Source organism: Protomyctophum parallelum (assembly GCF_964188405.1).
Source record: "Protomyctophum parallelum genome assembly, chromosome: 4".
In the NCBI taxonomy this organism is placed as follows: Eukaryota; Metazoa; Chordata; class Actinopteri; order Myctophiformes; family Myctophidae; genus Protomyctophum; species Protomyctophum parallelum.
Window position 1 is genome coordinate 51,290,958 of NC_139700.1, and position 25,826 is coordinate 51,316,783.

The 25,826-nt window shown below is 40.7% G+C and overlaps 1 protein-coding gene across 3 annotated transcripts in view; it reads left to right on the forward strand.

Annotated features, from left to right (window-relative positions):
• Nucleotides 1–2,708: 2,708 nt before the first annotated feature.
• LOC310857566 (solute carrier family 66 member 2) overlaps nt 2,709–25,826 on the forward strand; it is a 200,028-nt gene continuing 176,910 nt past the window's right edge. For all 3 annotated transcript variants that reach the window (XR_014569148.1, XR_014569149.1, XM_083763283.1), the window contains exons 1-3: nt 2,709–2,858; nt 12,800–13,178; nt 14,675–14,808. Coding sequence is in view for 1 of the 3 variants with exons in the window: in XM_083763283.1 (XP_083619409.1) it covers nt 12,946–13,178; nt 14,675–14,808 (367 nt within the window). In the remaining 2 variants the exon portion in view is untranslated. The remainder of the gene's footprint in view (nt 2,859–12,799; nt 13,179–14,674; nt 14,809–25,826) is intronic.

Below are 25,826 nucleotides of genomic sequence, written 5' to 3' on the forward strand. Positions count from 1 at the left end.
TTTCCCCTTTTTTTAACCTCCTTTATGATGAATTCCTGTTCTGTTCTCTGGCTATAGAAGTGTATTTTGTACGTCTCTAAATGTTTTGATGAATTGAACATGGTGGACCCTCTTGTAAACAAGTGTAGGCCTAATGCTTTATGGTGTCGTCCACTCACAGTTAACAGTATTTGTGTTGAGTTGTGCTTGAATTGTACTGTAATTCAGCAAACTGTTAATACATATTTCAATTAATCAATCAATTGATTGAAATATGTATTAACAGTTTGCAGAATTACAGTACATTTAAAGCATTGTACACTTGGAGGGGAGAGAACAGATGGTGGACAGGTGGAGGTGAACGGAACACTGTCCCCCCCCCCCCCCCCCCCCTCCCAGTGAGCTGTGGCATTCCACAAGGAAGCATACTAGGGACATGTCAACGACATGCCATCAGCTTGCGACTGCAACTTGTTCCTGTTCGCAGATGACTCAGCACTGCTGGTCTCTGGCAGGAACAAACTGCAGGTTGAAAAGACCCTCAGCTCTGAACTCGGTAGAATCTGCACATGGCTCGCTGATAACAAACTATCCTTACACCTGGAAAAAACGGAATCCATTCTCTTCGGATCAAATAGTAATCTCACTTAAGGCTTCTTGGTTAGAGTGGGTGACAATATTATCACACAGAAAGATGAAATTACCTACCTAGGTTCCATCCTGGAGGCTAATATTTCCGGTGATAAAATGGCCACCAACGTAATCAAAAAAGTCAATCAAAGAACAAGATTCCTTTACAGGATCTCCTCACTGGTCAACAAAAACACCTTGAAGACCCTAACAGGAGCCCTCGTACAAGGTTTCTTTGACTATGCATGCACCTCTTGGTACCACAGCACCTCAAAGGCCCTTAAAACAAGGCTCCAGACCTCCCAAAACAAACTGGTCAGTTTGGCCTCGTACCCCCCAAACCCACCTCACCCCTGCCCACTTTGACAGGCTTAGGGTCGACAACAGAGTACAGCATCTTGCAATGGGTCTGGTCCACAAGATTCGATACACCACCAAGATACCCATGTGCCTGTCTAAATACTTCCTTAATGTTAACAAAGTCCACACCCACACCACCAGAGGGAGTGCAACAAACCATGTACAACCCAGATTCGGCACAAACAAGGGACTACCGTACATTATTTTCGCTCCTATGCCACCAAAATGTGGAACGCCCTACCAACAGTCATTAAGACATACAAATCCCTTGACTCCTTCAAAACCGCTCTCAAAGGGCACCTAGGGACGGCCGCAATTCAAAACTGGCCCCCGTAAAATCGGAACCCCCCCCCCCCCCTTTGTTTTCCCCTCACTGTATATGTTTCTTTTCCCTTTTTACCTCCTTTATGATGAATTCCTGTTCTAAATGGTGCATTTATATAGCGCCTTTATCCAAGGCGCTTTAGAGAGATTGTGCATTACATTCACCCATTCACACACACATTCATACACCGATGGCAGCGGAAACCATGCAAGGCACCAACTAGCACATCGGGAGCAATTAGGGGTTCAGTGTCTTGCTCAAGGACACTTAGACAGTAACTCTGGGGGAGCCCGGGTTCGAACTGGCAACCTTACGGTTACCATCCAGGCACTCTACCCCTGAGCCACCGCCGCCCCCCTGTTCTGTTCTTTAACTATATAGAAGTGTCTATTTGTATGTCTCTAAATGTTTTGATGAATTGAACAATGTGGACCCTCCTGTAAACAAGTGTAATGCTTAATTGTCTTTGTATTGAGTTTGTGCTTGAAATGTACTGTAATTCTGCAAACTGTTAATAAATATGTCAATCAATCAATTACAACTAAGAGGGTCCACCTTGTTCAATTCATCAAAACATTTAGAGACCATGAGACCACCACCACCACCATGAGTCATTCAGTCATTGTCTAGGCCGAAGGCATGGGGGGAGAGTATGTTTTGCACTCCGTCCGTCCGTCCGTGTGTCCGTCCGTCCGTGTGTGTGTGTGTGTGTGTGTGTGTGTGTGTGTGTGTGTCCGTGAGCAGATAATCTCGGCCACCGTTAACCCGGTCGATGCCAAACTTTGCACACACACTCCCTGGATGCCAACGATGAACCTCTGCCCCAAACTTTCCAGAACGGCCTGTTATAGCGCCACCAGGAGGCCGCTTTGTGCAAAACAAGTTTTTGCACAGTACACCTACAGATTTTGTCCAAACATCACGCAAATTGGTACACAGTCTCTCTAGAGCCATTCAACGAAACCGGTCTTTCAGATTTCTCAGACTCCATCCTGATTTACTTTTGTTGCCCTTTTATCCAACCACCAGATGAAGGCAAGCTGCAATGTCCTACATTCCTATCCTGGTGGAGACCTGTGCCCAGAAGGGCACTTTTTCTAGTTCTGTTCTGTGATCAACAGACTGAACCAATTAATAATTTAATATAGCCTGTATATTTATATATAGTAGGTACAGGAATCATCCAGGCTGTACTATTTAAATGGAGAGGCCATCGTGTGTGTGTGTGTGTGTGTGTGTGTACACACGCGCACGCGGATGAACGGAACTCACCTCCTCCTGCGCCTGCCCACTCTCTACCAGCAGCAGCAGCGAGCGATGCACGCGCGCGTGCACGTGCACTGGTGAGTGCTGCAGCAGAGAGAGAGAGAGAGAGGGAGAGAGATAGAGGGGGAGGCACAGAGAGACTAGAGAGAGAGAGAGAGAGAGAGTCGGGAGGATTTAAAAGTTGGATCGAGCAGCTCTCTCTTTTTTTCTTAACTTTCTTCTTTTTGCGGTGGTTTTATGATATTTATATAATATTGCGCCTGGTGTTCCTGGACTGGTTGTGAATGTGAACACTAAGGTGAGTTGGACTATAGGACATGAATATTGATATTAAACCGTGTTAATGTTATTATTAATAATAATTAGTATAATGTAATCAACTCAACTGAAACCGCATGGGGAGAAACCTCCCCCTTCGTCCCGTCCAGGATGCGGACTAATAGTGCTGCTGTGCAGCGAGCGTTTTGTACTACTGTCCTGACACCGGTATTAGGCAAATTATTACGTTTTATTATGCCTTTTAGAGACGTAGAATATAGGCTGCTATTAGTGCATATATAAGCTACACAACCACTTCATTTTGGGGGCATTGCAGAGTGCAGTATGATGTATGTATCTCCATATGGCAACTATACTGAGGCTACTGTGGAGGTACATTTGATATGTGTGTATTTGCATGACAGTATAAATAGACCCAGATAGTGGTTGCATTGGGTTACATTACGTTTCATGTGTTGTTGCTGTGCTGTAGACTGTATAGTCTCATGCAGTGAAATGTGTACCGGTTAAGTTATAAGTTCAGACTTGTTGTTGACATAGCATTGCCCGGCCCCTCTAAGCTATGTTTTGCTTCATGCTTGCATAAGAGCTTGTTCAGTAAAGTAAAGTCACCAGAAACTATCTGACTGACACATCCAAACAAGGTGAGCCAGTCTACTGTAGTCTACTGTACTCACTGCACTGCGAATGGGATTTAACAAGGCACTGTCACTCTATACAAGTCTCTCAGTAAATGTTATAAACTTCAGGGAACTTGTAAAAAGAAGCAATGGCTGTTGTTGCACTCACTTTGGATTATGAAATAGCCAGTTGTGGAATAGTGTTATTTATATAAATCTATGGGGACCACCTGGAACCCCCTCAAGGACCACTGGTTGAATCATTTAGCTATGGGGACCACCTGGAACCCCCTCGAGGACCACTGGTTGAATCATTTAGCATGGGGACCACTGGCTGAAAACCACTGGTTCATTCATATTTGTATTAGTATTAATAGTCTAAAAAAACTGCAAATGAAGTTGCAACTAAAGTTTTCAAATAATTGTAGTGGAGTAGAAATATAAAAATAGACATATACTGAAATCCCTCAAAATTGTTTGTTTGATTAATTGATGAATGTATTAACAGATTGGAGAATTACAGTACATTACACTTGTTTACAATAGAGCCCACCATGTTCAATTCATCATAACAATTAGAGACGTACAGATCATCATAGAGGTAAAAAAAGGGAAAGAAACAAACATACAGTGAGGGGGAAAAGGGTGGGGGGGGGATTCAGATTTTACGGGGGCCAGTTTTGAATTGCGGCCGTCCCTAGGTGCCCTTTGAGAGCGGTTTTGAAGGAGTCAAGGGATTTGTATGTCTTAACGACTGTTGGTAGGGCGTTCCACATTTTGGTGACATAGGAGCGGAAATAATGTAGTCCCTTGTTTGTGCCGAATCTGGGTTGCACATGGTTAGTTGCGCTCCCTCTGGTGTTGTGGGTGTGGACTTGGTTAACATTAAGGAATTATCTAGACAGGTACAGTACATGGGTATCTTAGTGAAGTATCTAGACAGGTACATGGGTATATTAGTGAAGTATCTAGACAGGTACATGGGTATATTAGTGAAGTATCTAGACAGGTACATGGGTATCTTAGTGAAGTATCTAGACAGGTGCATGGGTATCTTGGTGGTGTATCGAATCTTGTGGACCAGACCCATTGCAAGATGCTGTACTCTGTCGTCGACCCTAAGCCATTCCAGCCTGTCAAAGTGGGCAGGGGTGAGGTGGGTTCGAGGAGTGAGGCCAAGTATAGTAGCCTGACCAGTTTGTTTTGGGAGGTCTGTAGCCTAGTTTTAAGGGCCTTAGAGGTGCTGTGGTACGCAGTCGAAGAAACCTTGTACGAGGGCTCCTGCTAGGGTCTTCTTCAAGGTGTTTTTGCTGACCAGTGAAGAGATCCCGTATAGGAATCTTGGTTGACTTATTTTTGATTACATTGGTGGCCATTTTATAACCGGAAAGATTGGCCTCCAGGATGGAACCTGTAAGCGCCCTCGAATTATGAAATAATGAGAAGTGGATGGTCTCAACGGGTGTAGTTTATTTGTCTTCAGCACAGAAGATGTTCCCTGGTACACCGTGAAAACTACAAAAATAGAATATAAATACTATTACAATCATGACATTCTCATAGTCTTCAACAACAATAAAATCTGTGCATTACATATCACTTTCAATAGTACAATAAATAAAATGGTTAAGTTACTTAATTAATGCAGTGATACGACAACTCAAACATTTCAAGAGTAGACCAATAAATTACCAAGAATGTCCATAACAGAGATATATCAAACGAACCATCAACCCACAATACAATTAATTAGACCTAAAGTAAATGAATGAACCCAAAACAGAACAAACAAATCATATACCTCGCTCCGCTAATCGAGGGGCTAGGGGTTGAATCGAATGCCACCTTGAACTTCATACCAACAATCTTGGGATAACGATACTTGGCACATCGGAAACAGCAAAAGCAGGCACTGTAAACAATATAAACGGCTTTACATTATATACTGAATCTACAAGCTGTATACTGGATCTACAAAACTACATACTGAATCTACAAACCTACATACTGAATCTACAAAACCACATACTGAATCTACAAAACCACATACTGGATCTACAAAACTACATATTGGATCTACAAAACTACATATTGGATCTACAAAACCACATACTGAATCTACAAACCATTTCAACAATATCAAATCAACTGGGTTAAACATGAAGTTCCAAACAAACAAGTCTCATACCATGTGGCTCTGCTGCCTCAAACATGCTGTGTCTCACTGTGTCACTCTGGCTGAGTGTCTCTGAGGTGAGTGAAGCCAACATTCAGCTATATATGCACTCTAACAGGAAGTTTCACAATAAAGGTATCCTAAGTCTACAGGAAGTGTCAAAATAAGACAACACAAATAAACAAAGAAAAATAACAAACTTCAAAAGTAAAGACCTGACTTAAGTTAAAAGAACCAACTGACACTGGCAGTTACACTCCCACCAATCAGGTTATGCCAAACAAACATAACATGATTTAAAACATAGTTTCCCAAAGTCAAAAGGTGAGGAAAGATCTTACATTAATAAACAATACTCTAATCTTGTCAGTCTTTCAGGTGGGTGGTTTTCTTCTTGCCAAGGAGCCAAAGTTAATGCTGTAGTTAGCCAAGACATGTCTGTAATGGCAGGGACTGGACTTAAGGGTTTGTTGCTCATAGACTGTTGGGTTTTCCTGGGATTGGGGAGGACCGGGGCATGTGGCTTCAAACGGAACAGGAGGGATGATGGTGAGGCTTTTCATCTTAGCCGGTGGGAGAGCAGGACGGCTCCCCTCATCAATGGCTCCCGATCCACAAGGCTCTTTGGGCGATTCAGTTTCTTCTCTCACTGGTTTCTTCTTCTGCTGCTCCAGTCTATGTTTAACCATGAGGGCAGCTCTACCCACAAAACTGCTGCTCTTGGTCAACACCTCAGGGGTGCCCAAGTCACTCTCCTGCTCTTTTGACTGCTGTGAGCTGTCCTTTACCTTCACATTCAATTTCTGCCTGTCGCTGAGAAGCTGCACAGAGTTAACATCTTGTGATACATAGCTGTTCTTATTTGCATCTCTCTTTTCATTAAGGTCTGGTTCTAAGACAGTCATCACCACATTGGTAGATGGAGTCTGCATTTGATTTACTGGGATCTGATTTACACATCTCTGGTTCTCCTGATCAGTAGGGTTGTCTGTGGAAGTGGACTCTGCTGACATTTCTCCCACAGTCACATTTTCTCCCACAATCTCCTGACCTTTAGGGTTATGTGTGGAAGTGGACTCCTTTGCCCTCTCTCCCACCGTCTCCGTTTCTCCCACCGGTCTCTTATCCTTTTCTTTACTTTCGTGTCTCCTCTCAACCGTGGTTACCAGGCATTTGTCCACCAGCTCACACAGCTCTGTGGTCAAGATGCTAGAGGCGTCCATTTTCATACCGATTACTGTAGAAGCAGTGCAGTTAAGTTGAATGGATTGATAAATCTCACTTGTTGCATTATGTTTATTGCGAATACTTTGTTTCATCTCGTGAAGTTCCTCTTCCGAACAAAGTGTCCTTAAAGCTCTTCGAACATTTTTTCCTGTTTGCATCCAGGATGCCATTGCCTCAATGAATGCCTTTTCAAGTTTCTTCTGTGTTTTAACTATAGTCTCTTCAGAACTCATTGGTTGCTGCATTTTGACTGCCATTTTATCTGCACTTGACAGTTGCCTGGGTCTATGCTGTTTGATCACTTATGATACTTTGGGGTATATTTAGTCTGGGTTTTTACAATTTACTTAAACCATTAACGAAGCCCCACAGACTACCACTTTAACACCCAAAGGAATTCTATCAAACAAAACGAACCAAACCAATACATTTCAGATTATACAAATGTCTACTTTAGTTTTCCCATATATAAATGCAGCATGAACTGAATAGTTCTAAATTTGACATTAAATACATTAGCCTTCGAATCAATCGCTTCATATCAGATAAAAGCCTACACTTGTTCTCATTTTTTTTTTGGTTGTTTTCCTTTATCCATTTTATAATTTTTTGTTTCCTTTTTCAAATTTTTTAATGTCGGTTTTGCAACCTAATGTCCTTGCTTCAGTCCAAGATGAGATGGAGGCTACCTGTTAGAAGTCCTCTCACTGCATAGGTTACTGTGGTGTGACGATGACAAACTTGTGGCTATGGGCTGGTGACTTGAAGAAGCACTGGGTGGCTGTAGGTGAGATGGGTTGACGTTGAGTTGTCTCCAGCGTCGAGTTTTCACTGTAAGCGCCCTCGAATTATGAAATAATGAGAAGTGGATGGTCTCAACGGGTGTAGTTTATTTGTCTTCAGCACAGAAGATGTTCCCTGGTACACCGTGAAAACTACAAAAATAGAATATAAATACTATTACAATCATGACATTTTCTCATAGTCTTCAACAACAATAAAATCTGTGCATTACATATCACTTTCAATAGTACAATAAATAAAATGGTTAAGTTACTTAATTAATGCAGTGATACGACAACTCAAACATTTCAAGAGTAGACCAATAAATTACCAAGAATGTCCATAACAGAGATATATCAAACGAACCATCAACCCACAATACAATTAATTAGACCTAAAGTAAATGAATGAACCCAAAACAGAACAAACAAATCATATACCTCGCTCCGCTAATCGAGGGGCTAGGGGTTGAATCGAATGCCACCTTGAACTTCATACCAACAATCTTGGGATAACGATACTTGGCACATCGGAAACAGCAAAAGCAGGCACTGTAAACAATATAAACGGCTTTACATTATATACTGAATCTACAAGCTGTATACTGGATCTACAAAACTACATACTGAATCTACAAACCTACATACTGAATCTACAAAACCACATACTGAATCTACAAAACCACATACTGGATCTACAAAACTACATATTGGATCTACAAAACTACATATTGGATCTACAAAACCACATACTGAATCTACAAACCATTTCAACAATATCAAATCAACTGGGTTAAACATGAAGTTCCAAACAAACAAGTCTCATACCATGTGGCTCTGCTGCCTCAAACATGCTGTGTCTCACTGTGTCACTCTGGCTGAGTGTCTCTGAGGTGAGTGAAGCCAACATTCAGCTATATATGCACTCTAACAGGAAGTTTCACAATAAAGGTATCCTAAGTCTACAGGAAGTGTCAAAATAAGACAACACAAATAAACAAAGAAAAATAACAAACTTCAAAAGTAAAGACCTGACTTAAGTTAAAAGAACCAACTGACACTGGCAGTTACAGAACCTATGTAGGTAATTAAATCTTTCCGTGTGATAATAATATTGTCACCCACTCTAACCAAGAAGTCATCTGCCTTGCTGAGATTACTATTTGAACCAAAGAGAATGGATTCAGTTTTTTTCCCAGATGTAGAGATAGTTTGTTATCTTTATCATTATCGTTATCAATAATAGTCTAAAAATCTGCAAATTAAGTTGCAACTAAAGTTTTCAAATAATTGTAGTGGAGTAGAAAATCCCTCAAAATCGTGCTTGAATACATGCAGTATAAGTTACTTTCCACCACTGATTATGAATGTTCCACAGAATTGACCGAGGCTGAAAAAGACAGCTGCCTGCCTCTGACTCTGAAATGAACGTCACAGTCAGAGGTGTTAGTATTAACAGAATCACATGTCCTGCTGCTGTACTGTATACAGTATAACCTTCACATTGTTTCAACCAGATTACCACCCAGGCTACCTTCTATAATAATTATGCTTTGAATATACCATTCCCTAGTTTTAAATATTGTCATATCTCATGCAGCTGACTTACTGTATGCAGAGCAGGCTGCAGATGTCACGACAGGGTTAATAAGACACTCCTCATCTTCTCCGTGACTCTCTTGCTCTTCACTTGGAAGGGCAGTTTTTCATATGAGTCTGTTAGTGACTCTGATAATGCTGCTAAGCCAGAGCCTTATCAGCACACATCATGTGTGTGCTTTAAGCACTCATTAATTAAGGGTGTTATTTCATTTCAGCCACTTAAACCCTCTATTCTTAGTGAAGCGGGCTTAAGTTTGGAACGCTTGTTTTTTTTTACGTCTACACCAAATCGCTAGATCTTCAAGCGCACAGCCAACGCATCGTGCTGTGATGCGTTGCAAGCTTCTAGATTGGCTATTTTTTGTTGAATTAGGCATGGTGGGGATCAAGTGGTTAAAACACTTCTCGGGTCATTTTGACTATCTATACTCACAAAGTTTGTAACTTGCTTTATTCAATATATTATTTAGAATGAATATCAAAATGTCTAATGTGTAAATATTGACTCAACTTAAATCAAATCAAATCAAATCAAACTTTATTTATAGAGCACGTTTTAAAACAACCGAGGTTGACCAAAGTGCTGTACATCAGTGGCAAAAACAGAGAAACAGGCAAGAGAACACAGAATATACATGAGAAAACACAATGAAAAATGACAAAAATATAAGCATGAAAGGTTAAAATAAGCAAAACAACAACAACAAAAAAAAGAGCTACGATACAGGAAAAACCTAAAAATGGACTTAAAAACATTAATGGATGGGGCAGATTGAATGTGAACTTAAAAACTTAAAACTGTCTGTGGCGCACACAAAAGTCAAAGTAAAGTGAAATACGTCTTGTATTGTATTGTATGTAATTGTATAGTAGACCGGGGACCCAGCTAGGGCTCTACTAGGTGTTTTGATATTTTCACAGCATGCTGCATTGCAATGTGTTGTAGAGCTTGTAGATCTATATTCTTCGCTGAATGTTATCCACAGAGTAGGGACAAAGGGTTCCCTTCCCTTTGAGGATGTGAGCTGAAGCTGTGAATCCTTACAGAATGACTCTGGTCCAAATGATATTTCATTCAGTTTGTGTTGTTCTTTCACCAGACTGAACGTGTAGGGGGAAAAGAGGGGTTCAGCATTGAAACCGGTAGCCAAGACGCACATGTTTTGACAACCTAATGTGTACAACATAATTCGTGTGGGTTTAACGGCAGTCTGAAATATTTGCTCAGCTGCCTACTGGTCACCTCCTCGTCAATTATTACACAACTACCACGTATGATAACAGCATCCTAAGGTTAGCAAGGAATATCACCTCTATTACTAGCCATGTTTTGCATGGAGAGTATAGGTTCAGGTTGCTGCCTTCAGGAAGGAGATAATAGTGTTGCAGCATTACAATAAGGTCAGACTGAAGAGGTCTTTTGTCCGTCAGTCGACTCTGAGGCTTAATCAGGAATTTGGGCGTGCAGGACTAGACTGAGCTCTCTGCCCTTATGTTTCTGTGTATGTAACTGTATTTAATGTTTTTGTCCTGTGTTGTGAAATGTGTTTATGTGTTAGGGCTTTAACCCATTCTGACCGGCACCCATTTTGGTGTCAGCATCATGTTATGCTTTAGCTATTGAAAAATAGCAGATCTACAAGCTCATATCGCGCCACCGAGTGGCGCGATACGAGCTTGTAGGTCTGCTATTTTTGAAAAAAATCGAAGAACAACTGACATTTTTAGAATCTGATCTCAGGTCAAGAATGGGTTCGTCAGACCAGTGTGTGTCCAGTGGAAACCTCGTATGAATCTGATCTCAGGTCAGAATGGGTTAAGCAACTAGTCGACTAGTAAATTCACTAGTCGACCTTGTTGTTGGTACTAGTTGACTAGTTGATAAGAAAACTTTTATTTTTATTTTTTTATTTTTTACATAATAGGTAGTTAATTAAACAACTATAGTAAACTAGTCAACTAGTCAAAATGACTAGAAGTGAATGCCCTAATATGTGTTGCATACAAACGCTGGGTCGCAAAATAAATTCCAGTGCAAACTGACAATGAAGTACTGTATCATATCATATTACCACAATAATTCCTGTTTCACTACTGTATGTAGCCAACAGATTCTAATCACGCACTGCATGACATGCAAAACATAACTAGGTCATAATAATTCTACAGTAGTGTTTTGTTTACCTAGCAGAGAGAGAGAGAGAGGGAAGGAAGGAGTGCTCCGTAGATTACTGCTGGTCTGGAACATAAATAATGTGGCGTGACCGGTCCAGAGACGTACAGTATGTAATATACAGTATAACAGAGACAGGTCCAGAGACGTACAGTTACAGTATATAGAGTATTCATAGGCATGATTTTCCCATCAGGACACGAGTGTTGGAGTTTGGAAGCGCTCGTTGGAAATCACTCAACCGTCCTGCCGTACCACCTGTTTCTAAATGTCACATGATGCAGGAGGCAGAAGAATGTCGTGTTATTGAAAACAAGCACTTCCAAACTCTGACAAATCAAATGCAGGGCATTTCTTGACAGAAAGTATAGCTCATAACATTTCTATGGTGGATTTTCATGAAACAAAAACTTTGCACAGATAACAATAACAGCACCCCATTCCGTTGTCACTGCTCCGGCCAGACACCTGCTGTGTGTTCCACAGATAACAATAACAGCACCCCGTTCCGTTGTCACTGCTCCGGCCAGACACCCACTCTGTGCTGCACAGATAACAATAACAGCACCCCGTTAGCATCTGGCAGTTTCTACATGCTGGGGACCCATACTAAACATGTATATATTATATAACATAAAACCGTGTTGTACATTGTACTCAACATGTCCGGGTTCAAAATGGGGGGCTATTAGCCTGAGCTAACGTGTTAGGTTTCTGGTCTAGAGGGGCGGGTCGCGGCTCAGATTTGCGCACGCCCTGATTGGATCTCATCGATCTGTCCGTCACCCCCGGCCCCTCCTCTCCCCCCTAGTGCAGCGCTGCGTCACATCATTTGGAGCGACGCCCACCCGGAAGGGTTGACTCCCACTTTTAGACCAGAGCGGCCAATGCGTTCCTCCAGGCTTTCAACTTTTGCACCAACAAAAATGAAAGCCTGGTACCGAGGCTAGGGGGCTATGGGCAGTTTAGAAACCGTCTTCCAGTGACATCATCAATTCATCATTAGACAGATTATTTTTTAAACAAGATTTCTTTATAAAAGTGTTTAGATTTTCATTATCGTGAGAACGATGGCTTCCATTTACGCATTGCAACTTTTCAGGACTAGAAAGCCTGCAGTTTCTATTAGCTTGTATTCCCCATCGATGATGTCACTGGAAGACGTTTCTGAACTGCCCACAGCCCTCCTATGAGACACAGACCGAGTAGAAAAAAATGGTGTCATTTTTTTTTTCATGATTTTTAGTGAGGACCTATTATATGAAGATAGGTTGAAAAGTGGTGAAGTAACTATAAACTGTGTTTTGGGATGCAAAATGCACCCTATTTTAATTTTTTGTAACACCTGTTGACTCAGTGACTCTTCTGTTCTGTCCCCAGTTGCGACTTGCGAGTCGACCCCGACCCATCCCCCTCCCCCCGGCACGCACACACACACACACACACACACACACACACACACACACACACACCCTCCACCGTTTCTCCTCGCCATCCCTGCGTCTCCTCCGTGGTGTGTGTGTGTGATGGACGCCGCCGCCGAGGGAGGGCTGGGCCTGTCGGAGGAGGAGACAGAGGCGGAGGCTGAGGCGTCCTGGATGCTGCTGTCATGGCTGGCGTCTCTCATCATGGTGCTGGGGGGGTCCGTGCCGTACCTTCCCCAGTACCAGGACATCCAGAGGACCGGCAACACCGAGGGCTTCTCCACCAGGGTGTGTCTGGTGCTGCTGGTGGCCAACATCCTACGCATCTTCTTCTGGTACGGGAGCTACACAACAAGTACATTTAATTTAAAAGAAATATAGCAGATCTACAAGCTCATAGTGTGGCACTCGGTGCCACACTATGAGCTTGTAGATCTGCTATTTTTTCAATAGCTAAAGTATAACATAATGCTTAAAACCAAAAATGGTGGCACTACATCTTTAACTTTTGGTATACCTTGAATTTGGGGAAATGACTTGACCGGGTGTGGTATGGGTTCAGAGTCCCATTTCAGGAAAGATGAGATGTATTTATAGGACAACCTCTCACCTCTCTGTGCTAATCCTTTCTGCCTGGTCCTGGTTCTGGTTCTGGTTCTGCCTGGTTCTCCTCCAGGATAGGGAAGCAGTTTGAGCTCACCATGTTCACCATGTTCTCCATGTTTTCCTCCAGGATAGGGAAGCAGTTTGAGCTCACCCTCCTCCTCCAGAGTGTGGTGATGATCCTCACCATGTTCTCCATGTTCTCCTCCAGGATAGGGAAGCAGTTTGAGCTCACCCTCCTCCTCCAGAGTGTGGTGATGATCCTCACCATGTTCTCCATGTTCTCCTCCAGGATAGGGAAGCAGTTTGAGCTCACCCTGCTCCTCCAGAGTGTGGTGATGATCCTCACCATGTTCACCATGTTCTCCTCCAGGATAGGGAAGCAGTTTGAGCTCACCCTGCTCCTCCAGAGTGTGGTGATGATCCTCACCATGTTCACCATGTTCTCCCTTAGGATAGGGAAGCAGTTTGAGCTCACCCTCCTCCTCCAGAGTGTGGTGATGATCCTCACCATGTTCACCATGTTCTCCATGTTCTCCTCCAGGATAGGGAAGCAGTTTGAGCTCACCCTGCTCCTCCAGAGTGTGGTGATGATCCTCACCATGTTCACCATGTTCTCCTCCAGGATAGGGAAGCAGTTTGAGCTCACCCTCCTCCTCCAGAGTGTGGTGATGATCCTCACCATGTTCTCCATGTTCTCCATGTTCTCCTCCAGGATAGGGAAGCAGTTTGAGCTCACCCTGCTCCTCCAGAGTGTGGTGATGATCCTCACCATGTTCACCATGTTCTCCTCCAGGATAGGGAAGCAGTTTGAGCTCACCCTGATGTTCACCATGTTCACCATGTTCTCCATGTTCTCTTCCAGGATAGGGAAGCAGTTTGAGCTCACCCTGCTCCTCCAGAGTGTGGTGATGATCCTCACCATGTTCACCATGTTCTCTTCCAGGATAGGGAAGCAGTTTGAGCTCACCCTGATGTTCACCATGTTCTCCATGTTCACCTCCAGGATAGGGAAGCAGTTTGAGCTCACCCTGCTCCTCCAGAGTGTGGTGATGATCCTCACCATGTTCACCATGTTCACCTCCAGGATAGGGAAGCAGTTTGAGCTCACCCTGCTCCTCCAGAGTGTGGTGATGATCCTCACCATGTTCACCATGTTCTCTTCCAGGATAGGGAAGCAGTTTGAGCTCACCCTGATGTTCACCATGTTCTCCATGTTCTCCTCCAGGATAGGGAAGCAGTTTGAGCTCACCCTGCTCCTCCAGAGTGTGGTGATGATCCTCACCATGTTCACCATGCTGCAGCTCTGCTGCTCCGTCCAGAACACCAACCGGGTCAGCACCAGGCAGCACCGGCTCTCAGGTAAGCCACACGCTGTGTGTTTGTTCAATGCTAAATGCTGCGTTCAAGTTCAGGAGACTTCGGGAAAAAAGCAATTCTCCTGAATGCTGTCCTCCTTCCGGTATGGCATGGAAATGAGAGGAGTGGCATTTACATTTCTTTCACCATGTAGTGAACGCTGCATGGAAATGAGAGGAGTGGCATTTACATTTCTTTCACCATGTAGTGAACGCTGCATGGAAATGAGAGGAGTGTCATTTACATTTCTTTCACCATGTAGTGAACGCTGCATGGAAAGGAGAGGAGTGTCATTTACATTTCTTTCACCATGTAGTGAACGCTGCATGGAAATGAGAGGAGTGTCATTTACATTTCTTTCACCATGTAGTGAACGCTGCATGGAAAGGAGAGGAGTGTCATTTACATTTCTTTCACCATGTAGTGAACGCTGCATGGAAAGGAGAGGAGTGTCATTTACATTTCTTTCACCATGTAGTGAACGCTGCATGGAAATGAGAGGAGTGTCATTTACATTTCTTTCACCATGTAGTGAACGCTGCATGGAAATGAGAGGAGTGTCATTTACATTTCTTTCACCATGTAGTGAACGCTGCATGGAAATGAGAGGAGTGTCATTTACATTTCTTTCACCATGTAGTGAACGCTGCATGGAAAGGAGAGGAGTGTCATTTACATTTCTTTCACCATGTAGTGAACGCTGCATGGAAATGAGAGGAGTGTCATTTACATTTCTTTCACCATGTAGTGAACGCTGCATGGAAATGAGAGGAGTGTCATTTACATTTCTTTCACCATGTAGTGAACGCTGCATGGAAAGGAGAGGAGTGTCATTTACATTTCTTTCACCATGTAGTGAACGCTGCATGGAAATGAGAGGAGTGTCATTTACATTTCTTTCACCATGTAGTGAACGCTGCATGGAAATGAGAGGAGGGGCATTTACATTTCTTTCACCATGTAGTGAACGCTGCATTCGTGTTCTGGAGAGGGCAGTTGTTTTACAGACGGGTACAAAGGGCAGGGGCTGAAGCCCCCTTTGATGTCCGTGTGTTTGTTCTTACTGCCTTGCCTGTTTTACTGCTGTTTTTTTAAAATCTTTGCTGTTGCTTTATTGTTGTTTTATGCTCTTTGCTATTGTTTTTTTATTGTCTTAAGGCCACTGTGTTTTTGCTTCCTGACCTGCTTCGGCTCCTACGGCTCACTCACACACGTGAGACATGGCTAAAGCGTTTCCCGGCCCAGAGGACCACATTTCTGATATGGTCCGTGGTAGCCCTGAAACATGACTGCCATGATGATTATCATGACAGTCATGCAGTAACTGCACCCTGTTTTTGGCGCTCGCTGCATTTACAAGATTTCCATATATATAAACATTCAGATTTCAAATTAAGTACTCACAAAGTGTCCCACGGGTGTTAGTTAGTTGCTGCTCCAGCGATTAGAATTGCTGCGTCCCGCGTTGTTTAATAAAAAGCATTTTTATCCGAGCTCCCCGGCTACTTTTTTCAAACGGGGTTCGTTTGGGAAATCCACAGTTGCACACCGGGAGCGCACTCGCCTATTAGTCTGTATTGGCAGGGCGGTCAGCGTACCTATATAGAACACACCGAGTGCCACCCTCCTCCCGACCGATAGGGGCGCGTAGTTGAAAGCCAATGGCAAAATAACAGCTCGGATAAAAATGCTTTTTATTAAACAACGCGGGATGCAGAAATTCAAATCGCTGGAGCAGCAACTAACTAACACCCGTGGGACAAATTGTGAGTACTTTATATTTGAATTCCGAATGTTTATATATACGGAAAAGTTGTGCATGTAGCGAGCGCCAAAAACAGGGTGCCGTTTCTTCATGACTCTCGTATGAATACGAGAGTCATGAACCATGGCTAGGTCCATGGTGTCCATGTGACATTCATTCATGTAGTTCCATTATGGTCCATGGTGTCCATGTGACATTCATTCATGTAGTTCCATTATGGTCCATGGTGTCCATGTGACATTCATTCATGTAGTTCCATTATGGTCCATGGTGTCCATGTGACATTCATTCATGTAGTTCCATTATGGTCCATGGTGTCCATGTGACATTCATTCATGTAGTTCCATTATGGTCCATGGTGTCCATGTGACATTCATTCATGTAGTTCCATTATGGTCCATGGTGTCCATGTGACATTCATTCATGTAGTTCCATTATGGTCCATGGTGTCCATGTGACATTCATTCATGTAGTTCCATTATGGTCCATGGTGTCCATGTGACATTCATTCATGTAGTTCCATTATGGTCCATGGTGTCCATGTGACATTCATTCATGTAGTTCCATTATGGTCCATGGTGTCCATGTGACATTCATTCATGTAGTTCCATTATGGTCCATGGTGTCCATGTGACATTCATTCATGTAGTTCCATTATGGTCCATGGTGTCCATGTGACATTCATTCATGTAGTTCCATTATGGTCCATGGTGTCCATGTGACATTCATTCATGTAGTTCCATTATGGTCCATGGTGTCCATGTGACATTCATTCATGTAGTTCCATTCCTATCATTCTCGTGTGTAGACTATAGACTCTCCTGTAGTGCTGCTGTGAGTGTCCACAGGTTAAGTGTTGTGATGGTAGTACCAATCTGAGAAAAAACAGCTCCCTCTTTTCCTTTGAATAGAGAGGATGCACATGCATGCTTTTCCCATCAGGAGTCCCCCCCCCCCCCCCCCTCATCTAGACTGAGTGGCAAAACATTGAGCAGCATGGATGGAGTGTTTGGAAGTTTGGAAGCGCTCGTTGGAAATCACTCAACCGTCCTGCCGTACCACCTGTTTCTAAATGTTACACAATGCAGGAGGCAGAAAAATGTTAGTGTTATTGAAAACAAGCACTTCCAAACTCATTTGGAAGTGCTTTCTTGACAGAAAGTAGCTCATAACGTTTCTATGGTGGATTTTTATGAAGCAAAAACTTAGATAGAAATAAGGATAATTCAAGCTTTTCGTACAGCTGCAATGTTGGTGAGTTTAACATTGTTTAATGCAACCAGGACAGGACTTTTCTGTTTGGATGAATGGGAAAGTAGTTTTTTGCCACTCAGTGGGCGTTCCCGCATAACTTCCAGGTTAGAGACAACAGAACAGACTGTCACGAGAGACTGTGATGTTACTAACAAGATCCTCACATTAGTATTAAATAGAGACTGTGATGTTACTAACAAGATCCTCGCATTAGTATTAAATAGAGACTGTGATGTTACTAACAAGATCCTCACATTAGTATTAAATAGAGACTGTGATGTTACTAACAAGATCCTCACATTAGTATTAAATAGAGACTGTGATGTTACTAACAAGATCCTCACATTAGTATTAAATAGAGACTGTGATGTTACTAACAAGATCCTCACATTAGTATTAAATAGAGACTGTGGTGTTACTAACAAGATCCTCACATTAGTATTAAATAGAGACTGTGGTGTTACTAACAAGATCCTCACATTAGTATTAAATAGAGACTGTGATGTTACTAACAAGATCATCACATTAGTATTAAATAGAGACTGTGATGTTACTAACAAGATCCTCACATTAGTATTAAATAGAGACTGTGATGTTACTAACAAGATCCTCACATTAGTATTAAATAGACTGTGGTGTTACTAACAAGATCCTCACATTAGTATTAAATAGAGACTGTGATGTTACTAACAAGATCCTCACATTAGTATTAAATAGAGACTGTGATGTTACTAACAAGATCCTCACATTAGTAATAAATAGAGACTGTGATGTTACTAACAAGATCCTCACATTAGTATTAAATAGAGACTGTGATGTTACTAACACGATCCTCGCATTAGTATTAAATAGAGACTGTGATGTTACTAACAAGATCCTCACATTAGTATTAAATAGAGACTGTGATGTTACTAACAAGATCCTCACATTAGTATTAAATAGAGACTGTGATGTTACTAACAAGATCCTCACATTAGTATTAAATAGAGACTGTGATGTTACTAACAAGATCCTCACATTAGTATTAAATAGAGACTGTGGTGTTACTAACAAGATCCTCACATTAGTATTAAATAGAGACTGTGGTGTTACTAACAAGATCCTCACATTAGTATTAAATAGAGACTGTGATGTTACTAACAAGATCATCACATTAGTATTAAATAGAGACTGTGATGTTACTAACAAGATCCTCACATTAGTATTAAATAGAGACTGTGATGTTACTAACAAGATCCTCACATTAGTATTAAATAGACTGTGGTGTTACTAACAAGATCCTCACATTAGTATTAAATAGAGACTGTGATGTTACTAACAAGATCCTCACATTAGTATTAAATAGAGACTGTGATGTTACTAACAAGATCCTCACATTAGTAATAAATAGAGACTGTGATGTTACTAACAAGATCCTCACATTAGTATTAAATAGAGACTGTGATGTTACTAACACGATCCTCACATTAGTATTAAATAGAGACTGTGATGTTACTAACAAGATCCTCACATTAGTATTAAATAGAGACTGTGATGTTACTAACAAAAATCATCACATTAGTATTAAATAGAGACTGTGATGTTACTAACAATATCCTCACATTAGTATTAAATATAGACTGATGTTACTAACAAGATCCTCACATTAGTATTAAATAGAGACTGTGATGTTACTAACAAGATCCTCACATTAGTATTAAATAGAGACTGTGATGTTACTAACAAGATCCTCACATTAGTATTAAATAGAGACTGTGGTGTTACTAACAAGATCCTCACATTAGTATTAAATAGAGACTGTGATGTTACTAACAAGATCCTCACATTAGTATTAAATAGAGACTGTGGTGTTACTAACAATATCCTCACATTAATATTAAATAGAGACTGTGATGTTACTAACAAGATCCTCACATTAGTATTAAATAGAGACTGTGATGTTACTAACAAGATCCTCACATTAGTAATAAATAGAGACTGTGATGTTACTAACAATATCCTCACATTAGTATTAAATAGAGACTGATGTTACTAACAAGATCCTCACATTAGTATTAAATAGAGACTGTGATGTTACTAACAAGATCCTCACATTAGTATTAAATAGAGACTGTGATGTTACTAACAAAGATCCTCACATTAGTATTAAATAGAGACTGTGATGTTACTAACAAGATCCTCACATTAGTATTAAATAGAGACTGTGATGTTACTAACAAAGATCCTCACATTAGTATTAAATAGAGACTGTGATGTTACTAACAAGATCCTCACATTAGTATTAAATAGAGACTGTGATGTTACTAACAAGATCCTCACATTAGTATTAAATAGAGACTGTGATGTTACTAACAAGATCCCCACATTAATATTAAATAGAGACTGTGATGTTACTAACAAAGATCCTCACATTAGTATTAAATAGAGACTGTGATGTTACTAACAAGATCCTCACATTATTATTAAATAGAGACTGTGATGTTACTAACAAGATCCTCACATTAGTATTAAATAGAGACTGTGATGTTACTAACAAAGATCCTCACATTAGTATTAAATAGAGACTGTGGTGTTACTAACAAAGATCCTCACATTAGTATTAAATAGAGACTGTGATGTTACTAACAAGATCCTCGCATTAGTATTAAATAGAGACTGTGATGTTACTAACAAGATCCTCACATTAGTATTAAATAGAGACTGTGATGTTACTAACACGATCCTCACATTAGTATTAAATAGAGACTGTGATGTTACTAACAAGATCCTCACATTAGTATTAAATAGAGACTGTGATGTTACTAACAAAAATCATCACATTAGTATTAAATAGAGACTGTGATGTTACTAACAATATCCTCACATTAGTATTAAATATAGACTGATGTTACTAACAAGATCCTCACATTAGTATTAAATAGAGACTGTGATGTTACTAACAAGATCCTCACATTAGTATTAAATAGAGACTGTGATGTTACTAACAAGATCCTCACATTAGTATTAAATAGAGACTGTGGTGTTACTAACAAGATCCTCACATTAGTATTAAATAGAGACTGTGATGTTACTAACAAGATCCTCACATTAGTATTAAATAGAGACTGTGGTGTTACTAACAATATCCTCACATTAATATTAAATAGAGACTGTGATGTTACTAACAAGATCCTCACATTAGTATTAAATAGAGACTGTGATGTTACTAACAAGATCCTCACATTAGTAATAAATAGAGACTGTGATGTTACTAACAATATCCTCACATTAGTATTAAATAGAGACTGATGTTACTAACAAGATCCTCACATTAGTATTAAATAGAGACTGTGATGTTACTAACAAGATCCTCACATTAGTATTAAATAGAGACTGTGATGTTACTAACAAAGATCCTCACATTAGTATTAAATAGAGACTGTGATGTTACTAACAAGATCCTCACATTAGTATTAAATAGAGACTGTGATGTTACTAACAAAGATCCTCACATTAGTATTAAATAGAGACTGTGATGTTACTAACAAGATCCTCACATTAGTATTAAATAGAGACTGTGATGTTACTAACAAGATCCTCACATTAGTATTAAATAGAGACTGTGATGTTACTAACAAGATCCCCACATTAATATTAAATAGAGACTGTGATGTTACTAACAAAGATCCTCACATTAGTATTAAATAGAGACTGTGATGTTACTAACAAGATCCTCACATTATTATTAAATAGAGACTGTGATGTTACTAACAAGATCCTCACATTAGTATTAAATAGAGACTGTGATGTTACTAACAAAGATCCTCACATTAGTATTAAATAGAGACTGTGGTGTTACTAACAAAGATCCTCACATTAGTATTAAATAGAGACTGTGATGTTACTAACAAGATCCTCGCATTAGTATTAAATAGAGACTGTGATGTTACTAACAAGATTCTCACATTAGTATTAAATAGAGACTGTGATGTTACTAACAAGATCCTCACATTAGTATTAAATAGAGACTGTGACGTTACTAACAAGATCCTCACATTAGTATTAAATAGAGACTGTGATGTTACTAACAAGATCCTCACATTAGTATTAAATAGAGACTGTGATGTTACTAACAAAGATCCTCACATTAGTATTAAATAGAGACTGTGATGTTACTAACAAAGATCCTCACATTAGTATTAAATAGTAGTCCTTTAATGGTAACTCACACTGTGTTGCTGCTAGTGAGAGCCTGGCCACAAACATTTTTTGTTTCAGTTACTACGTCTTGCCACAAGAGGGCGCCAAAGGAAAGGCTATAATATTGAGGCTTCTATTTTCTCTTTTAGCTTCTTTTAGTGACTGTTTACTTTAAGCAGTAGCAAATATCAACAAAGAGGAAGAACATCCCTTCTGGTGTTTTAAGCATTATGTTATACTTTAGCTATTGAAAAATAGCAGATCGCGCTACGAGCTTGTAGGTCTTCTATTTTTTTGAAAAATCATGAAAATGTATAGTGCAAATCTTTGAATATATATATTATTTCAGAGTGAACGTTTTTAACTCAAATCTTTGCTTCTGGGGGGGTCCCTGGAACTACATGTTTTCAGATGGGGGTCGGCCACCAAATACATAATAATCTTGACATGCAAATGTTTGAGAACAACTGACATAGAAACATGTTTTTATTTCTTTGGGGGGGGGGGGCAGCTAAATGAGTTCAATAGCGTTAAAAAATATCTATCTACAAGCTCCTTTTCTAAAGATATTCAGACTTTTCTAGATGTAGCCTATTTCATAATAGCAGAACTGTAAGCCCACATCACGTCAAGTCGCAACGCGTTGTGAGCTTGCAGATCTGCTATTTTCAAATAAATCGTAAAGTGTGAAACATTTGGAATACTTTTTAAACATTCTATGGACACAAATCTTATGGGGGGGGGGGGGCATCACATAAACGCAAACATCATCAAACATTTAAAGACCTATTAAAGGGACACTTCACCCTTTTTGCAAAATGTTAATGACGTTTAGAAGCTTTAGAACACTTTCCTGGGGGTATTTATGTGTGTAATATGTGGTTTTAGATATTTTAGATTGTAGCAGTGAGCCCAGTGTCTCTGATGTCATGGACACTGGGCTCACTTCCTTCCTGGACTACATGTTGTCTCAGTAAGACAGCTCTCCCCCTATCCACAAGGAGGAGCAGTGCACCAAAGTATTATGGGAATTGTAGTCCAGGAAGGTAGTGAGACCAGTGTCCATGACATCAGAGACACTGGGCTCACGGCTACAATCTAAAATATCTAAAATCACATATTTACACACATAAAGACCCCCAGGAAAGTGTTCTAAAGCTTCTAAACGTCATTAACATATATGTTTTTGCTTAAAGTGTCCCTTTAAGCGTCGTACAAAGCCAACTCTTGTCGTGACAAATCATGACAATAAACAAATTTGTTTTTGGGACGAACAAATAATTAGAAGAAAAAAAACGGCAGGTTACAACACTTTTTTAGTTGTTTTTCTTCTTCCTTGTAATTATTTGTTTGGTCCAAAATATTGTGTTTGTTGTCATGATTTGTCACGACTCAAGTTGGCTTTGTACCTAGCTTTTTCAGAAAACTGTCAGGATGTAGAAGACACTTTTTTGAATCTGATCTCAGGTCAGAATGGGTTAAATAAATACATTTTGAAATGTCTATGGGACAAAATGCATTGGGAACTATTTCCTGGGCCTGGCGTCGTCATGAAAGGGGGCGGGGCTGCGACACTCTTATTGTACTGTATTGTGAGAGAAGAGTCTGTTAATTCTGAAATCCACTGTCCGCTAATATCTGGGTCACACCGAGCAGTCTTTAATCCAGGGAGGGACGAATATCAAAGTATTTTATATATATATAAAGGGTCTCCAATCTGGGGGTTCTTGACATGAAAAGGCTTTAGAACCAACTGGCCTAGATATTACCAAGAAGCCATGAAGAGAAATGAAATGAAAATGAAAATGAATGAATGACTGTATTGATTTATTAAGATTAGTGTGAAGACAAAGCAGAACAGATCTATACATACATCATCCACAAGAGATTCTATATAGCCTATACTGTGTGTGTGTGTGTGTGCGTGTGTGTGTGTGCGTGTGCGTGTGTGTGTGTGTGTGCGTGTGTACGTTTACGCTTTGAGACTTGGCTGTTGTGAGGACCGTTGTCCTGGACCGCACGAGATAAACTATTGTTTTATACTTATAATTAGCGATGCACCGAAAGGGAATTTATAAAACCCAATATATATCTTTTTTTTCCTACCATTGCTGTCATGGCCGTACCTTAACCCATTCTAGACGGGATCCCCTTTTGGTGTCAGCATCATGTTATGCTTTAGCTATTGAAAAATAGCAGATCTACAAGCTCATAGCGCGCCACTCGGTGGCGCGCTATGAGCTTGTAGATCTGCTATTTTTGAAAAATCGAAGAGCGACTGACATAGAAGGCATTTTTAGAATCTGATCTCAGGCCAGAATGAAAACTGTCAGGATGTAGAAGACATTTTTAGAATCTGATCTCAGGTCAGAATGGGTTAAAGCTACCTGATTTATGGCAAAAAAATAAATGGTTATGGCAAAACTTAACTTAACTTAAATAATAATCACTATTATGGGTCCATGAAACATTTATTCAGCTCACATCATAGAGGCAGCCAGGCATTGTGATCAATTCTACAAACAAGAGTGTGTGTGTTTGTGCGTGTGCACGCTTGTGTGTGCATGTGTGTGTGTGTGCGTGCATGCCCACATGCTTCACATGCCGCGTCAGCAACGGCGAACGCGTCCAAGTTCATTGTCAGGGTCGGTCTTTATGCGTCGTAGATTCAACGGGTAATTGTCTTTCTGATGGAGGCTCAGGGTTGATTGCCTCTGCAAATGGGGCCGGCGGAAATCTAATCTAACTTTAGGCTAGTTTTTTCTTTATTATTATTATTGGAGACTAGACTATACAGAATGCGGGCCTGATAATGGAATACCATAATAACACCCCGACTAGAATGTGTTATAGAGACATCAATTGTGATAACAGCTTATTTGCATCATTAAGCCATTCTGAACGGGAACCCCTTTTGGTGTTAGCATCATGTTATGCTTTAGCTATTGAAAAATAGCAGACCTACAAGCTCATAGCGCGCCACCGAGTGGCGCGCTACGAGCTTGTAGGTCTGCTATTTTTGAAAAAATCGAAGAACGACTGACATTTTTTTAGAATCTGATCTCAGGTCAGAATGGGTTATAATCAGACCAGTGTGTGTCCAGTGGAAACCTCGTATGAATCTGATCTCAGGTCAGAATGGGTTAAAAGATAATGTGTGGAGGCAAGCGCAACCTGTGGTTGAGATGATTCACTGTGTCTTTCATCTCAAAGTTTGGCAGGGTCGATCAGTTTGACACCACTTTGGCTCCGCTGTGGGTGTTAGGAGCAGCTTGGCCACTTGGGGGTGCTATAGTGGTGGCTTTTTCATTGTTTTTGTTGCTGAGATATAACTGGCTTGGATGTTTGCTATTGGCCCGGCCAATGGCCATGCACCTGTTCTTTATTTGTATGTATTGTCATGGGTTGCATCATCAGTCATTTGAAACTAATCAATTTGATCGATTGTGGAAGAAAAAATCACACCTGTGTGAACTGAGTGGTGCAATCACCCCCCCCCCCCACCTCTCTCTGTCTCTCTGTCTCTCTGTCTGTCTGTCTCTCTCTCTCTCTCTCTCTCTCTCTCTCTCTCTCTCTCTCTCTCTCTCTCTCTCATTAGCAGGCAGCAGTCACAGCACTATCCCTCTCTCTGTTTCTGGCACCCCCTACTGGTACTAATAAGTCATATACTCGTGCCCATAGCCACATAGATACACACGGACATTGCTGGTTGTAGGAGTGGTTGCACCACTCAAAAAATATATTGTGAATTCAATAAAACATGTAGCTTAGACTGATTAAATTGGCGTTTTGAACAAATTAAATTATGTGACTGTTTCAACAG